This window comes from Neoarius graeffei, chromosome 9, assembly GCF_027579695.1.
Source record: "Neoarius graeffei isolate fNeoGra1 chromosome 9, fNeoGra1.pri, whole genome shotgun sequence".
NCBI classification, from domain to species: domain Eukaryota; kingdom Metazoa; phylum Chordata; class Actinopteri; order Siluriformes; family Ariidae; genus Neoarius; species Neoarius graeffei.
Window position 1 is genome coordinate 84,117,857 of NC_083577.1, and position 17,445 is coordinate 84,135,301.

Sequence of the window (17,445 nt, forward strand, 5' to 3'; positions counted from 1 at the left end):
AACCCATATTCAAACGCGTTTTATTTCCATGGTGTTACATAATATCCAGGGGATGCTACACATGTGGGTGGGAATAATATAAAATAGTTTTCTCAATTTTTGGATTTGATTAGCTTGTGAAAACAAAACCGTGGCAGATCTAGATGCTAGCTAGTACAGCCTGCCTTTGGGTATGAAGAATTCAGTGTTGATCGTCTTCTGTTTGTCTTTTTTGCTAGGTTACAAACACTGGAAAGGACAAGTTCTGACTGCTGATGAGCTGCACGTTCTTTATGAAGGGATTAAACTCAACCAAGTCAACCATTATGACTATGTGCTTACAGGTACACACACTGGCGAATCATCATTCAGCTGATTTGAATAAGTGACTAAAACATGGTGGAGGTTTAAAAAAAAAACACTGAAAAAGCCCTTGTGGAAAGAAAGGTATGGTTTAATTTTTTTATTGCAAGCAATTACTGGAATACAGTGTCTTGCAAAAGTGTTTGTCCTGTATTGTATTACAAGCTGGAATGAAAATGGATTTTTGGGGGCTTAGCACCATTTCATTTACACAACTTGCCTACTACTTTAAAGGTGCAAATTGTTTTTGTTTTTTTTATTGTGACACAAGCAATAATTAAGATGAAAAAACAGAAATCTGGAGTGTGCATAAGTATTCACCCCCTTTCGTATGAAACCCCTAAATAAGAGCTGGTCCAACCAATTCACTTCATAAGTCACATAATTAGTTGATTTAAGATCCACCTGTGTGCAGTCAAAGTGTCAAAAGATCGATCACATGATGTCTGTATAAATCACCCTGCTCTGTAAGGACCCTGACTCTGCAACACTACTAAGCAAACAACATGAAAACCAAGGAGCCTCCAAACAGGTCAGAGACAAAGTTGTGGAGAAGTATAGATCAAGGTTGGGTTATAAAAAGTATCCCAAACTTTGAATATCCCAGGGAGCACCATTAAATCCATTATAGCAAAATGGAAAGAATATGGCACCACTACAGACCTGACGAGAAGGTCTCGCCCACCAAAACTCACAGACCGGGCAAGGAGGGCATTAATCAGAGATGCAACAAAGACACCAAAGATAACACTGAAGGAGCTGCAGAGATCCACAGCAGAGATGGGAGTATCTGTCCATAGGACCACTTTGTGGCAGACTCCCTGAACACATGGAAGAAGATTCTCTGATCAAATGAGACTAAAATTGAACTTTTTGGCCATCATGGGAAACGCCATATGTGGCACAAACCCAACACCCTGAGAACACCATTCCTACAGTGAAGCATGGTGGTGGCAGCATCATGCTGTGGGGATGTTTTTCATCTGCAGGGACAGGAAAGCTGGTCAGGACTGAAGGAAAGAGGATGGCACTAAATACAGGGCAATTCTGGAGGAGTTTGCATGTTCTCCCCGTGTCCGCGTGGGTTTCCTCCGGGTGCTCCGGTTTCCCCCACAGTCCAAAGACATGCAGGTTAGGTTAACTGGTGACTCTAAATTGACCGTAGGTGTGAATGTGAGTGTGAATGGTTGTCTGTGTCTATGTGTCAGCCCTGTGATGACCTGGCGACTTGTCCAGGGTGTACCCCGCCTTTCGCCCGTAGTCAGCTGGGATAGGCTCCAGCTTGCCTGCGACCCTGTAGAAGGATAAAGCGGCTAGAGATAATGAGATTCTGGAGGAAAACCTGTTTGAGTCAGCCAGAGGTTTGAGACTCAGATGACGGTTCATGGTCAAGCAGGACAATGACCCTAAACATACTGCTAAAACTACACTGGAGTGGTTTAAAGGGAAACATTTAAATGTCTTGGAATGGCCTAATCAAAGCCCAGACCTCAATCCAATTGAGAATCTGTGGCATAACTTGAAGATTGCTGTCCACCAATGCAACCCATCTAACTTGAAGGAGTTGGAGCAGTTTTGCCTTGAAGAATGGGCAAAAATCCCAGTGGCTAGATGTGACAAGAGACCTGATAGAGATGTACCTCGAGACTTTCAGCTGTAATTGCAGCAAAAGGTGGCTCTACAAAGTATTGACTTGAGGTGGTGGTGGTAACGGATACTCCAGATTTCTGTTTTTTTCATCTTAATTATTGTTTCTGTCACCATAAGAAACAATTTTCACCTTTAAAGTGGTAGGCATGTTGTGTAAATCAAATGGTGCCAACTCCCCAAAAATACATTTTAATTCCAGATTTTAATGCGACAAAACGGGCGGCACGGTGGTGTAGTGGTTAGCGCTGTCGGCTCACAGCAAGAAGGTCTGGGTTCGAGCCCCGTGGCCGGCGAGGGCCTTTCTGTGCGGAGTTTGCATGTTCTCCCCGTGTCCACGTGGGTTTCCTCCGGGTGCTCCGGTTTCCCCCACAATCCAAAGACATGCAGGTTAGGTTAACTGGTGACTCTAAATTGACCGTAGGTGTGAATGTGAGTGTGAATGGTTGTCTGTGTCTATGTGTCAGCCCTGTGATGACCTGGCAACTTGTCCGGGGTGTACCCCGCCTTTCGCCCGTAGTCAGCTGGGATAGGCTCCAGCTTGCCTGCGACCCTGTAGAACAGGATAAAGCGGCTAGAGATGATGAGATGAATGCGACAAAACAGGACAAACACCAAGGGGGATAAATACTTTTGCAAGCACTGTAATTGTTGGAAACCAGGAAAATGGTCAAGAAGCAAACATGATATAATAAACAAACCAGCAGACCTGGAACTTGGAATAAACAAGTCTTAAGAAATGTACAGGAAAAACACTGGGTTTAAGTACACAAGCTAGTGAGCAAAATATAAAACAGGTGAACACAATCAGGGAAAGATTCAGTAAATAAAAAGAAGGGAAAAAAACCCACACGGCACTTGTTGCTATGGGAACTGTGATGCAAAGCACAGAGGTGATGTCAGAGATCATAGGTCTGCCTGCCTGCCTGCCTGCCTGCCTGCCTGCCTGTCTATCGTCATTCAGACTTTTCCATAAAGCTTGAACACTTTGTCCAAAAATGATTGGTATGACTGTAGGAGTTATCACATCATTAATTTAACACAATTCTTATCTCTTTAACAATCTCTCCTTATGATTAGGTTACTCCAGGGATGTGTCTTTCTTGGAGATGGTGGTGGACATTGTGCAGGAGCTGAAAAGTGCCAACCCCAGGCTTGTATATGGTAGGGGTCAAAATTTCCCAGATTTAAAATATTTTTCAAAATGAGACAAGGCTTATTATGATTCTTATTTCTTTCTTCCTTTGGTATCTTACATGAGGAACCACTTAGATTGCTGTGATTTTGGTCTTGTATCACATCTCATCTCATTATCTCGAGCCGCTTTATCCTGTTCTACAGGGTCGCAGGCAAGCTGGAGCCTATCCCAGCTGACTACGGGCGAAAGGCGGGGTACACCCTGGACAAGTTGCCAGGTCATCACAGGGCTGACACATAGACACAGACAACCATTCACACTCACATTCACACCTACGGTCAATTTAGAGTCACCAGTTAATCTAACCTGCATGTCTTTGGACTGTGGGGGAAACCGGAGCACCCGGAGGAAACCCACGCAGACATGGGGAGAACATGCAAACTCCGCACAGAAAGGCCCTCGCCGGCCACGGGGCTCGAACCTGGACCTTCTTGCTGAGAGGCGACAGCGCTAACCACTACACCACCGTGCCGCCCATTGTATCACATATTCATATATTTTTATTTGTCTTATTATCGAGTTGTCTTTTTTAGATCTTTAACAGAAGATGTGTTGTTTTTAATGAGGGCAAAAAGACTTTCTGAAGCAAGATGCTTCCCTCCCAACTGTTTTGAAAAGATGATTAGAAACTTTTCAGCACTGCACTATAGTGACATCTGGTGGTTAAACTCATGAAGTAAAGATTGTACAGTAGTTTACTGTGTCGAGTTTCCCAAAAGCATCACAGCACAAAGATCATCATTAAATAGTAGAGCAAGCAGCACAATAAATGCTCTCTCTCCTAGTTAAAGTGCTCTTAGTGTTAAGAGGCTTTTGGGAAACCCACCTCAGTTCAGCACTTTGAAAAGCATTGGGATGATAACACTATATAATGCTTTTATAAAGAAAAGATCATGTTCTTATACCTCTAGTATAGGTATAAGATTATTTATAGTAAATTGACACACACACATAAACTTAGTCATTTGTGTTTAACCCAGCCCTACTGCATCACTATTACTTCATAGGTGAGGCTCATGTGGGCTGATCTGAACTGTAAAATGTGGGGGTTTGATTGTGTGTTGATGCTAGTGAGATGAATACATTCTTGTGCATAGAAAGCCTTACTTGTTGATACAAGTTTTTCCCCAAACGTCAGAACTCTCAAGTTTCTTTTTTGGTAGCATGACTACAAAATATCTTTATTACTCATTCATACAAATCGCGAATGTGCCACAATGAAACTTTGGACATCATTGGTTATGTGTTTATTGCAGAATGAATCATGCACTGATACAAGTAGAACATTGTGGCTTTTTTTTTTTTTACACACCTTGGTTATTTAGTATTGAAGATGAGCTCACTAGTATTTGTGTACTTCACCTGACTAAGTTACAAAGAGTTGAGTGAATTAATGTTTAAACTTGTTTCTATTGTTTTTCAGTATGTGATCCAGTCATGGGAGATAATGGATCAATGGTGAGTAGCCTAAGGTACCATTCCATTAACTTTTTATATATTTTTTTTAACATAAGTATAGTTTGATTACCTGAACTGATTATTCTACCTGGTTAGTTACTTATTGTATTTCATTATTGCAAAACATCCTGTGTTAAGTTTATAGACATGCTGTTGATTTACAGCAGGAAAGCACATTTCCACTCCAGGAGATTTACAGTGCTGCACAGATCAGCATTATTTTAGCCTCCTATTCCGTTCACTGGAATAGTTTGGAGAGAGAAATTTTTTTTACACTTTTTTTGTCATTTGCTCTAAATGTGAAATGAGAGAAAGCTTCTTGTTTAAGTATATACTGGTGCTTTCTAACTGAGCATCTTTTTATTGTAGTGTGTAATGCAAGTTCCACCTCTCCCAAAACAAATTCCCTTGAATAATATGATGGTAAAAAGCATTAAAATAATGTAACAAGTGTTGCCAGGCAAAACAAACCTCACCCAGTAGCACTTATGAAGAATATGAAGAATAGGTCCCCTATGGGTACATGTGGCTACTGCTTTATAAATAAAATTGTGTTCTGATACCATGCCCATGCAGTAAATATAGCATATATAAGTTTATTTGTATAGCGCTTTTAACAATAAACACTGTCGCAAAGCAGCTTTATACAATTTGAACGACACAAAACATGACCTAATTTTATTCCTATAATGAATATTATAAAAAAAAATTTTTACTCTGAGGTTGTAGCCACAAAAATTAAGTGTAATCCAAAAATGAACAATTTAAAAATCACAGAAGTAAAATATACCAAGTGTCTATACTTTATATTATTCTACTCTTATCTCTTACAGTTTTTGAAACTGACACCTCCGAACCGAGGCTGACATACACACGCTGTCGCCATGACCCAAACTCTTATTTCCTGGAAATGTCCCAGCGCTAGAGCTCAGTGGAACGCACTTTCCCTCTGTAATAAGCATAAACATGTCTGAAAGCAATTTCTTTAGTTTAGTCCATTTATTTCGAATGGTGATCCGAATTGTATACACTCACCGGCCATTTTAACCGGAACATGTGTATGCACATGTGCAGTGCGTGACTGTTACATTCTTACAGCACGACAACATAGTGGCTAATGCCTCTATATGAGGCAGTAGACACAACAAAAATGATTTTGACCTTTTTGGTGACCTTGGCTGGATGACCCCCCAAAAATCGGAGGTTCTATTTGAGACCAATGCCCATCTATCCTGAAAGTTTCATGAAGATTGATCCAGCCGTTTTCCCATAATATCTTTAACAAAAAAAAAAACAAAGAAACTTGACCAAAAACAATACCTCGCCCCCTGGTGGACTCCGTCCCGGGTGAGGTCATTAAGAAAAAAATCAATAAGTCAGTTACAATGTGTCTCATTCTAATTTATCTTTTTAAAAAAAGCGTATGCAAACTATTTCTGTAATGTTTCCTTGATTGGGATGGATGCTGTAGCACTGAGACAGGCAGGTTTGGGCTTGAACAGAACTTTAAGAGAGCCTTTTATTATCCCACAAGGGGAAATTTACATTGTTACAGCAGCAAAATATATAAAGAGAAAAAGATAAGGCAGTGAAGGAGTAGTGCAAAAGTACTAAGTACACAGTGTTTCCCACAGACCAGGTAGCAATTTGTGGTGCTCCACTGTGCCGATGAGGGAATCGTGCACGGTGGTGTCATGGCGGTCGGTGGAGTCGGTCATTGGGGTGTATGCAAAGTGTTTACAGCGGGCGGTGTTCAAACACAGTATTTTTCTTCAGAGTCACCTGCTGGGACTATTTTAAAGCTACAAGAAGCATTTGAGATTATTCAGTTCAATCTAAATTCTTTTAAGTTCTTTAAGAGAAGACAGCTAAAACAATTTTTACCAGAACCCTGCCTGGTTTCATTCCTTGACCCAACTTTACATTACAGGGCAGGCCATTAGTTTTCTGGGCTTGATGTTGATGGAAAACCTGTCTTTTAAATTTATGAAAATTACTCACCAAAATTGAAGTTAAAGTTTAGTTTTTTACCTTAGTTTTTTGCCTTTTTGGTGGCAATCTTTCAATCATTCTTTAGTTGACATTCAAGGAATAAATTGCAAAAAACGAGCTGGAGGTTTTTATTTTAAATATTGAACCCAACACTTACCTCAACCAATACTAAAATGAAATAAATAGTATAATGTAACAACAAAATAATAATAAAATAAAATATCATAATTAGATGTAAGAAACCACTTAAGGTAACACCAAGGCAACTAACAATAATGAAAAAGCATTACCCTAATTGGTGCAAAGCCTGCATGCCCTATCAGAACATTTAATTCTGCGTGGCTTCCTGAAAAAAAAAAAAAAAACTCAAGTGCCCTATCGTAAGGGAAGTCACTGAGTTCAGGACCATTTATGGAGATTTGTAAGCAGGCTGCCAGGTGTTCCCCTTGGAGCCTATTCCTGAGGTCTGTTTTAATCTATGGATAAAAAAGTACATTTTCTTCATCATCAAAGCACTAAAAATTTCCATTACATCAAAAAATATACAAAGGAATACTGAATTTCTATGTGCTTACCCTATTCATAGCTGAGAAATCCCGCTCGCAATTCTACTTCGCCAATAAAGCTAATAAAGATGTTTCTTAAAATATTCAGATTTTATGCTTCAGATAGCATCAACAAGGCATCCCCGCGAGTATAACATTTTATTTAGGCTAGTGGGAAATCCTTATTTATTGTGAATGTCAAGCCATTATTAATAACTTGCATGAATGCTGAAGCGGGATAAACGGGATAATGCAATAAGGCCGGTTCCTCGCGTCAAGCTGCTACTGTATGCATCAAAATTGGTTTATAGCCTGACTCAGGGATGTCCGTTTCATGTAAGCCAAGAAGGCTATGATAAAGCTCATCACGAGCACGACGTAGGCTACCTTTTTAAAATAAGGGGTCGGAAGGCGAATCGGGAAGGCTGCGTTATTTTTAATTAGCCTAACAGGCCTACTTGCAGTCCGGGTATATGCGCAACGGCAGGCCTGTGTACACGTGCGTGTGTCTCTCTCTCTCTCTCTCTCTCTCTCTCTCTCTCTCTCTCTCTCTGTGTGGACACGAACTAGAAGAAAGAGCACTATGAATGAACGGAACGATACGCAACGGAATTTTTTTTTTTTTTCAAAATCACGAGTCTGATTGTGTGGCGATAGGAATCCATTGTGTGGCGCTGCACCACACAATGGTCTGTGTATGGGAAACCCTGGTATACAAAAAAGGATATATATATATATATATATATATATATATATATATATATATATATAAACAAACTACAAATTTAGAGATAAAAAATTTGCATAAATTAACAGGTTTGCAGAAATATAGTTAACATAAGTGTATTACAAAGGTGGTATTGCACGTGTAAGTATTGCACGTGTAAGTATTGCATAGGTATTATTACCAGTATTACCCAGGTAGTATTGCACAAGTAGGGTGGGTAAATTGCACAAGAGCCATTTTAACCATGTGTAGCTAGCAATTCGCTGTAAAGTACTGATGCTGATAGTCAGTGCACACAGTATACGTTCAGAGGGGTTTCTATGGATGTAGAAGTGATCTGGACAGTACTGTTCATTATTGTGAGGAGTATCTGGTGCTGTGCTTGGTGAGGTGCCAGTTGTAAAGTCTCGCAGCAGTAGGGAGGATGGAGCTGCTATATCTCTCTTTAACACACTGCAGATGGAGGAGCCAGTCATTGAAGGAGCTGCCCAGTGCTGCTACTGTCTCCTGCAGTGGATGAGAGGTGTTCGCCATTAAGGATGACAACTTGGCCAACATCCTCCTCTCCCCCACTATATCCACTGAGTCCAGTGCACAGCCCAGGACAGATCCTGCCTTCCTAATCAGTTTAAGTTTTTTCCTCTCTGCTGTTGTGATACTGCTTCCCCAACAGACAACTCCATAGAATATGGCTGATGCCACCACAGAGTCATGAAAAGAATTCAGAAGTGGACCCTGAACTCCAAAGGCCCTGAGCCTCCTCAGCAGGTGGAGTCTGCTCTGGCCTTTCTTGTACAGGGCGTGTGTGTGATCAGTCCAGTCCAGTTTATTGTTCAGATGAACACCCAGGTACTTGTAGCTCCTAACGATCTCAATGTCCTTTCCCTGAATGTTCACTGAGGTAGGTGAAGAGAACATCATCCTGCGGAAATCCACCACCAGTTCCTTGGTTTTACTTGTATTGATCTGGAGGGAGTTCTGTTGGCACCAGTCCACAAAGTTCCTTGTCAGTTCTTTATACTTGCCATCATCACCATCTAGGATATAGCCCACAATAGCAGAGTCATCAGAGAACTTCTGTAGATGACAGGTAGCTGTATTGTATTTAAAGCCCACAGTGTAAAGTGTGAACAGAAATGGGGCCAGGACTGTCCCCTGTGAAGCCCCTGTGCTGCAAAGAATGGTGTCTGACACACAGTCCTTCAGTCTCACATACTGTAGTCTGTTTGTGAGATAGTCCATAGTCCACGAGGTAAGATGATGGTCCACCCCTGCGCTCTCCATCTTACTCCTCAGAAGAGTCGGCTGGATGGTGTTGAAGGCACTGGATAGATCAAAGAACATGATTCTAACAGTGCTTCCTGCCTTTTCAAGATGAGAGAGAGCTCTATGAAGCAGGTAGATTACTGCATCTTCCACCCTGATGCCTGGCTGGTATGCAAACTGCAGGGGATCCATAGCTGGCCCCACCAGTGTGCGGAGATGTGCCAGAACAAGTCTTTCCAGAGTCTTCATCAGGTGAGAGGTCAGCACCACTGGTCTATACCCATTTAAATTAGTGGGGTGTGCAGTTTTTGGTATCGGAACTACACACGATGTCTTCCAAAGGACCAGCACTCTTTCCTGTTCCAGGCTGAAGTTGAAAATGTCCCGCACTATTTCATACAGCTGGTCAGCACAATGCCTCAGGAGCCCAAGGTTGATGCCATCAGGGCCTGCAGCCTTTCTTGCCTTCATCTTATTCAGTTCCCTCTTGACTTGTTTTCTGTCGAAGGACAAAGAAGAGCACAGCTGAGTGCTCAGTGTTACGCATGGAGGTGTGAAGCACTGAGCTGGAGGTATGATAGTTGAGGGGTGCTGAGAGGGTGAGAAGGAGGTCTGTGAGCTGGGTGATGATAACCAGGAAGAGACAGTAGCAGTAACGGTGGGCTGATCTGGGGGGAGGGCTGGTGCCTGATCAAATCTGTTAAAGAAGTTGTTCAGGTCGTTTGCCCATTGCAACTCACCTTCAAGCTGCCTATTGGACTCCTTAAGCCCTGAGATGGTTTTAAGGCCCCTCTAGACTCCACTCACATTGCTCTGCTGCAGCTGATCCTCTATCCTCCTCCTGTAGCAGTCTTTGCCTTCCCTGATCTTTCTTTTCAGCTCCTTCTGTACCCTCCTCAATTCCTCTCTGTTTCCTGATCTGAATACTCTCTCTTCTCATTCAGGAGAGCCTTCAGCTCAGGAGTGACCGAGGGCTTGTTGTTTTGAGAAGCACTGTACTGTTTTAGTGGGCACAGTGTTCTCCACACAAAAGTTTATGTAGTCCGTGATGCAGCTCGTGAGTCTGTCTACATCCTCATGGGGCTCACGAAGAACATCCCAGTCTGTAGTGCCAAAGCAGTCCTTCAAAGCCTCATAAGCCTCATCAGTCCAGCTTCTCACCTGTTGTGTATTGACTGGATGTCTGTGAACAATAGGTCTGTAGACTAGCAGGAGATGCATCAAGTTGTGATCATATTTGCCCAGGGGGGAGGGATGATGTATGATATGCTTCCTTGGTGTTGGCATAAAACAGATCCAGTGTTTTATTGTCTCTTGTGCTGCATGTTACATACTGTTTGAAGTTGGGGAGAGTGGAGGACAGGGAAGCATGGTTAAAATCCCCAGAGATCAGGATGAGAGCCTGTGGATGCTGTGTTTGCAGTCCGCTTGTGACTGAGTGGATGATGTCACATGCCATGTTCGCATCCGCAGAGGGAGGAATGTAAGCAGTTATCGCGATAACGTGCAAGAATTCCCTTGGTAAATAATATGGCCTCATGCTAACGGCTAACAGTTCGATATTTTTACTGCAGATTTTCTCTTTAATAATAATGTGTCCCGGGTTACACTATCTATCGTTGATAAACACAGCCAGTCCCCCTCCTGTCCTCTTACCGCTCTCCTTTATCCTGTCTGCACGGCGAATTTGGAAGCCATCAAGCGCGATGTTGGCATCCGAAGTTAGCTCGGTTAGCCATGTCTCTGTAAACAGCATCAGACTACACTGCCAGTATTCCCGCTGGCGCTGAGTCAGCGCCGCTAACTCATCCATTTTATTGGGAAGAGATCTTACATTCCCCATGATAATGGATGGAAGGACAGGTTTGTAGCATCTCTTCCTGGCACAACGCTCAGCACCGGCATGTTTTCCTCTTCTCCGTCTCCTTAATTCCCATGGTATATCCGGAATCTCCTCGGGGATCACATTGGTGTTACTGAGTGCTAGCAGCTGTTCCCTGGTGTAAACAATAGCCCCATGGCTGTGCGCCGGCTCCCCTGACATGAGCACGAACGGAAGTCCACAAACAAGCAGAAAAAACACAAGTGTTCTGAACATAGTTCATGTAGTAAAATAAATAGTAGTTAAAAGAAACTAAGTAAACCATGAAAAACTTTAAAAAAAAAAACATTAAAAAAGGCAAAAAACAAGTAAAGAATGAAAAGTAAGAGAGGAGCTGCTGTAACTGGCTGCCACTCTTGAGGGACGCCGGAAGTTTAATGCCATTTTATCACTTTTCAGCATTTGTTCTCACGCGTGCACACACAAACAACCCTCAGGTCGATGCTAGGCTCAACTGGCTCCTCTTCACTCTCCTCCCCCTTATCAGCCATCACTGAAAGACATGGATATACAACATCAATTAGGTACAGGCGTGACCATTTTGCCAATCACCTTCCCTGGCTTCGCACTCCATTCACAAATCGGTGCTTGACTACGTCCTCGCTGCAGGTTTACGGCCATTTAGCACAAAAGTTATTTCGCACAAGTTCTAAGAACATTTAATCTGTATTATAAATACCTGTTGATCATGTTTAAAGATGTTTGATGACTTTTTTTTTTTTTTTTTAATGGAAGTTGCTGAGATTCTAATCAAACTTAATCGATTGTATCTAGCCACTATGCCATCTCACTGCGAGCTGGCCTAGTGCTTAGTGTGTCCACCTCTCGATCGGGAGATCACGAGTTCTACTTGTAGTCAGGTCATACCAAAGACCATCATAAAAATGCTCCCTACTACTGTCTGGCAAGGCACGGTGCAATACAGATGCTAGCGGGGAGTCAAACTTTTGTGGTTACCAGAGGACTAGCCACCCACTGTAACCCTAGCTGTATAATAGGCAAGAGGCCAAGGGCTATAGAAGTGGAGATCGGTGCCGCCCAGTATGCCTTAAGGGCCTGGTTAGTACTGGGACAGGAGACTGCCTGGGAAGACCAGGTCCTGGCACGGAAGGCACTTTGACTCTGCTATCTAATAGAAATGTGTCTCTTTTTTGGTCAAATACATACAAAATCAGTTATGTGATATCAAATGGATTTTTTTATAATTTAGATTAATTTTTTAGGATTAGATTTCATTCTTGGTCAACAAAACATGTTGTCAAGCGGAGCAAGAGACATAATCCCCCAGTCAATTATTTTGGGAAGCGCATAAATTATTGACACTTAATGGAGTTTGTGATATGATCAGAAGTGACAGACCAAAATGCACCAAAGAATTGGATTTTCAGTCCATGTTTCAGGAATAACTTGTCAACACTTGATCCATAACGTATGGATGAGACATGTATACACGGTGGTGTTTGAAAGTTTGTGAACCCTTTAGAATTTTCTATATTTCTGCATAAATATGACCTAAAACATCATCAGATTTTCACACAAGTCCTAAAAGTAGATAAAGAGAACCCAGTTAAACAAATGAGACCAAAATATTATACTTGGTCATTTATTTGTTGAGGAAAATGATCCAATATTGCATATCTGTGAGTGGCAAAAGTATGTGAACCTTTGCTTTCAGTATCTGGCGTGACCCCCTTGTGCAGCAATAACTGCAACTAAATGTGTTCGGTAACTGTTGATCAGTCCTGCACACCGGCTTGGAGGAATTTTAGTCCGTTCCTCCATACAGAAAGCTTCAACTCTGGGATGTTTGTGGGTTTCCTCACATGAACTGCTCACTTCGGGTCCTTCCACAATATTTTGATTGGATTAAGGTCAGAACTTTGACTTGGCCATTCCAGAACATTAACTTTTATTCTTCTTTAATCATTCTTTGGTAGAAGGACTTGTGTGCTTAGGGTCGTTGTTTTGCTGCATGACCCACCTTCTCTTGAGATTCAATTCATGGACAGATGTCCAGACATTTTCCTTTAGAATTCACTGGTATAATTCAGAATTCATTGTTCCGTCAATGATGGCAAGCCGTCCTGGCCCAGATGCAGCAAAACAGGCCCAAACCATGATACTACCACCACCATGTTTCACAGATGGGATGAGGTTCTTGTGCTGGAATGCAGTGTTTTCCTTTCTCCAAACATAATGCTTCTCATTTAAACCAAAAAGTTCTATTTTGGTCTCATCCATACACAACATTTTTCCAATAGCCTTCTGGCTTGTCCACATGATCTTTAGCAAACTGCAGACGAGCAACAATGTTCTTTTTGGAGAGCAGTGGCTTTCTCCTTTCTACCCTGCCATGCACACCATTGTTGTTCAGTGTTCTCCTGGTGGTGGACTCATGAACATTGGTTAATGTGAGAGAGGCCTTCAGTTGCTTAGAAGTTACCCTGGGGTCCTTCATGACCTCGCCGACTGTTACACGCCTTGCTCTTGGAGTGATCTTTGTTGGTCGACCACTCCTAGGGAGGGTAACAACAGTCTTGAATTTCCTCCATTTGTACACAGTCTTTCTGACTGTGGATTGGTGGAGTCCAAACCCTTTAGAGATGGTTTTGTAACCTTTTCCAGCCTGATGAGCATCAACAACGCTTTTTCTGAGGTCCTCAGAAATCTCCTTTGTTTGTGCCATGATACACTTCCACAAACATGTGTTGTGAAGATCAGACTTTGATAGATCCCTGTTCTTTAAATAAAACAGGGTGCCCACTCACACCTGATTTGTCATCCCATTGATTGAAAACACCTGACTCTAATTTCACCTTCAAATTAACTACTAATCCTAGAGGTTCACATACTTTTGCCACTCACAGATATGTAATATTGGATCGTTTTCCTCAATAAATAAATGACCAAGTATAATATTTTTGTCTCACTTGTTTAACTGGGTTCTCTTAATTTACTTTTAGGACTTGTGTGAAAATCTGATGATATTTTAGGTCATATTTAAGCAGAAATATAGAAAATTCTAAAGGGTTCATAAACTTTCAAGCACCACTGTAGGCCACAGCATGCAGGTGGAGGATTTTGTCCATGAGCTGCTGGAACATCGCTGGGTCCCTGAATAAACCGAACAGAAGCGTGATGAACTGGTGTAAACCAAATGAGTGGAAAAGCCCGTCTTTTTCTCGGGATAGGGGAGTCAAGGGGATCTGCCAGTATCCCTTTGTTGGATCTACAGTAGTGTCAAATAAAAATGAGCTGAGCCCAACCGATCAAACAACTTGTCAACCCGAGGCATCAGCTACGCATCAAATTTAGACACCACGTTGACCTGACCCATCGGTCTTGGGGACAAAGACTACCAGGCTGCTCCAATTGCTGTGCAACTTCTCAGTTATCTGCATTTCGAGAATGGCATCAAGTTCATCCCGAACTACAGTTTGTGTTCGGGTAAGCAATATGGGCGGCTACGCACCACCACCCTTGGGGGCTTCTCGATATGGTGTTCTATGAGGTGTGCTCTACTGGGCAGAGGTGAAAAAAGAAAGGAAGCACAGTTTTATTCATCACACACTTGTGAAATTTCCTCTTTGCATTTAACCCATCTGAAGCAGTGAGCACACATACCCAGAGCAGTGGGCAGCCATGCTAACAGCGCCTGGGGAGCATTCGGGAGTTAGGTGCCTCGCTCAAGGGCACCCCAGCCCAAGGCCGTCCCATATTAACCTAACCGCATGTCTTTGGACTGTGGGGGAAACTGGAGCGCCCGGAGGAAACCCATGCAGACACGGGGAGAACAGGCAAACTCCACACAGAAAGGCCCTTGCCGGCCGTTGGGTTCGAACCCAGAACCTTCTTGCTGTGAGGCGACCATGCTAACCACTACACAACCGTGCCGCCCAAACATGTCGGAACTCTGCTTGCAACCTGGCAATCTATGTCAGTTAGTACAGCAAGATGTGGTCTCCACAGGGGACTGGGGTGGAGTGCATGTTTGCTTTCGTTTTTACCTCTGGCCCCAGCTCCTCCCTCAATGGAACTGCCATTGCCAGTACTAAAGGGACCCCCTTGTTCCATAGTTTAAGCAGATTGAGGTGGTATATCCACAGTGCCCTACGTTTATCCATTTGCTTCACCTCATACTTGACATCCCCAACTCACTGTGTGACCTCAAAGGGCCCTTTCCATTTGGAGAGCAAGTAAGAACTCAACATGAGTAATAACATGAGAACTTTATCCCCTGGTCTGAATTCCCAAAGGCACGCACCCTTGTTGTACAGCTGGGATTGACATTCTTGCACCTACTGGTTAGGTGACTGAGTGTGTGGAGTTTTGCACGCAGGTCAAGAATGTACTGAATTTTGCTTTTACTAGTAGAAGGTCCCTCCTCCCAATTTTCCCATTTGAGACCCTGTAGAGGCTTGTGGGACCTCTCGTCCTGTGAATAACGGTCTGGAGCCATTTATCAGTTCTGCGCATACAAACTTGCATATTAAGTTTTGAACAGTTTGGATAAATTGCTTGTTCAAACCGTCTGTGTGTGGGTGATGAATGCTTGTGTGGATTGATTTAAACCACAGTAACTCATAGAGTTCACAAAAGGTGTGTGACATAAACGTAATGCCCTGATCAGTCAGGATTTCTTTTGGAATCTCGACCTGGGAGATAATTTTAAACAGTGCCTCTGTGCTGTTGCATGTGGAAATTGTTACACAGTGGTACTGCTTCCAGGTATCACCTTGCATAGTCCACCAGGACAAAAATAAAGCAATGTCCTCATGCGGTCCAATCTAATAGCCCAATAAGATCCATCCTAATTCTTTCGAAGGGGGTCTCAATTAGGGGACAAGGGCATGATTGCGCTTTTGGGGTGGCCATTGGCATTTGTGACATGCTGCCCACCACCTACGGACAGCCCCATAAATCCTTGGCCAGCAGAATTGTAACATGAGACAGGTTAGCGTTTTATCTTGGCCTAGGTATCCTGCCATGAGCCGTATGGAATATGAGTTCCCTGTGGCTTTTTGGTACTAATAACTGCATTACCTGCTCTCCGGTCTGAGTGTCCTGCATCATTTGATACAACCTGTCCTTAATTGTAGAAAAGTATGGGTGGGAGAGTGCAACATTTGGCTGGAGATAATGACCATCGCCTACTCTCACTTGGTCAAAAGCGTGTCACAGAATCTTGTTTTGCACCTGCTCCAGAGGGAAATCTGCTAGGGAATTCCCAAAAGAAAGGGGAGGGATGGTGCACTCACTGCTCTCTGTGTTGCGATGACATGGGGCTGATGTAGACGGCTCTGGGACAACTTCCCCAGACAATTTCACTCTAGGATCCCCCATGATGCACTACAGCAGGACCCACCCACCAATACTTGCTCCATTAAGTTTTTAAACCCTGGACAGTTTGTCCCCAGAATTAGTGGGTGGATGAGGCATGAGCTAACAGTCACCTCAACACTATAAATTATTCCCTGAAATTGAATTTTGACTGACACCCGCGGGTATTCATGAATGCTCCTGTGCGCGCGCACCATACCTTTACCAAACGTGTTGTACCCAATTACTCACTTTGAAACAGACCTTGGTGGCTAGAGGTCTGGTTACAACCTGAATCCACTGATGTGTGATATGTACCCCTTTGGATACTTGCTGGAATGCGGTATGTTCTAGCTCAATCGGGGGTGGTTACACTGGTGGCTCAGGGATCACTCACCTTGGGGGAAGGCACAGAAGCATAAAGGGGAGGGAGGGGGACCGGCTGCAGGGGAGTTGGACTCTGCTTCCATGGTGCAGGGAGGGGACAGGAGGAATGTGAGGGATGAGGGAGAAAGAGTGTGAAAGAAGAGGCAGAATGTCAACAAGCTGCTGGAACTGTTGCCAGATGGTCCTCAGCCAGCTTGATCCAGCGATGCCGGGTGGTGGCACTGGACCCACTCTGCTGTTCCTCTCAGCAACCGAGTAATGAACTGCTCCAGTTCATCTTCTGTCCCCAACCACCAGCAGCAGGCATCCTGGAGCTGCTGGCCATATGTGAATGGCCAGCTGACTTCCTCTAGGGTCAGCGTGCAGAAGTGCTGATGATGCTGCTTGGGGGTATGACCGATGCCTTGCAGGATAGTGCACTTCAGGTCTACGTACTCCAGCCTGTTGTCTGTGGGCAGCTGCTGGGCTACAAGCTAGGCTTCGCCAGTTAGGAGCAGCAGTAAACGAGACGCTTGCTGCTCATCCAGCCATCCCTATGCCTCTGCAACTTGCTCAAAGAGTGCGAGGAAGGCCTCTGGGTTGTCATGCAGCCCTATCTTAGTCAGGGTGAAGCAAGGGAAGCCCACTGACTCTGTGGCTGGGGCAGCTGTTGGTGAGATGAGATGCAGGAGCACCTGGCAGC

At 43.5% G+C, this 17,445-nt stretch overlaps 1 protein-coding gene across 1 annotated transcript in view; it reads left to right on the forward strand.

Annotated features, from left to right (window-relative positions):
• The window catches only part of pdxka (pyridoxal (pyridoxine, vitamin B6) kinase a), a 65,990-nt gene that overhangs the window by 17,623 nt on the left and 30,922 nt on the right, over positions 1-17,445 (forward strand). Inside the window, exons 3-5 of the mRNA XM_060928886.1 lie at positions 219-323; positions 3,070-3,153; positions 4,611-4,645. Coding sequence (XP_060784869.1) covers positions 219-323; positions 3,070-3,153; positions 4,611-4,645 — 224 coding nt within the window. The remainder of the gene's footprint in view (positions 1-218; positions 324-3,069; positions 3,154-4,610; positions 4,646-17,445) is intronic.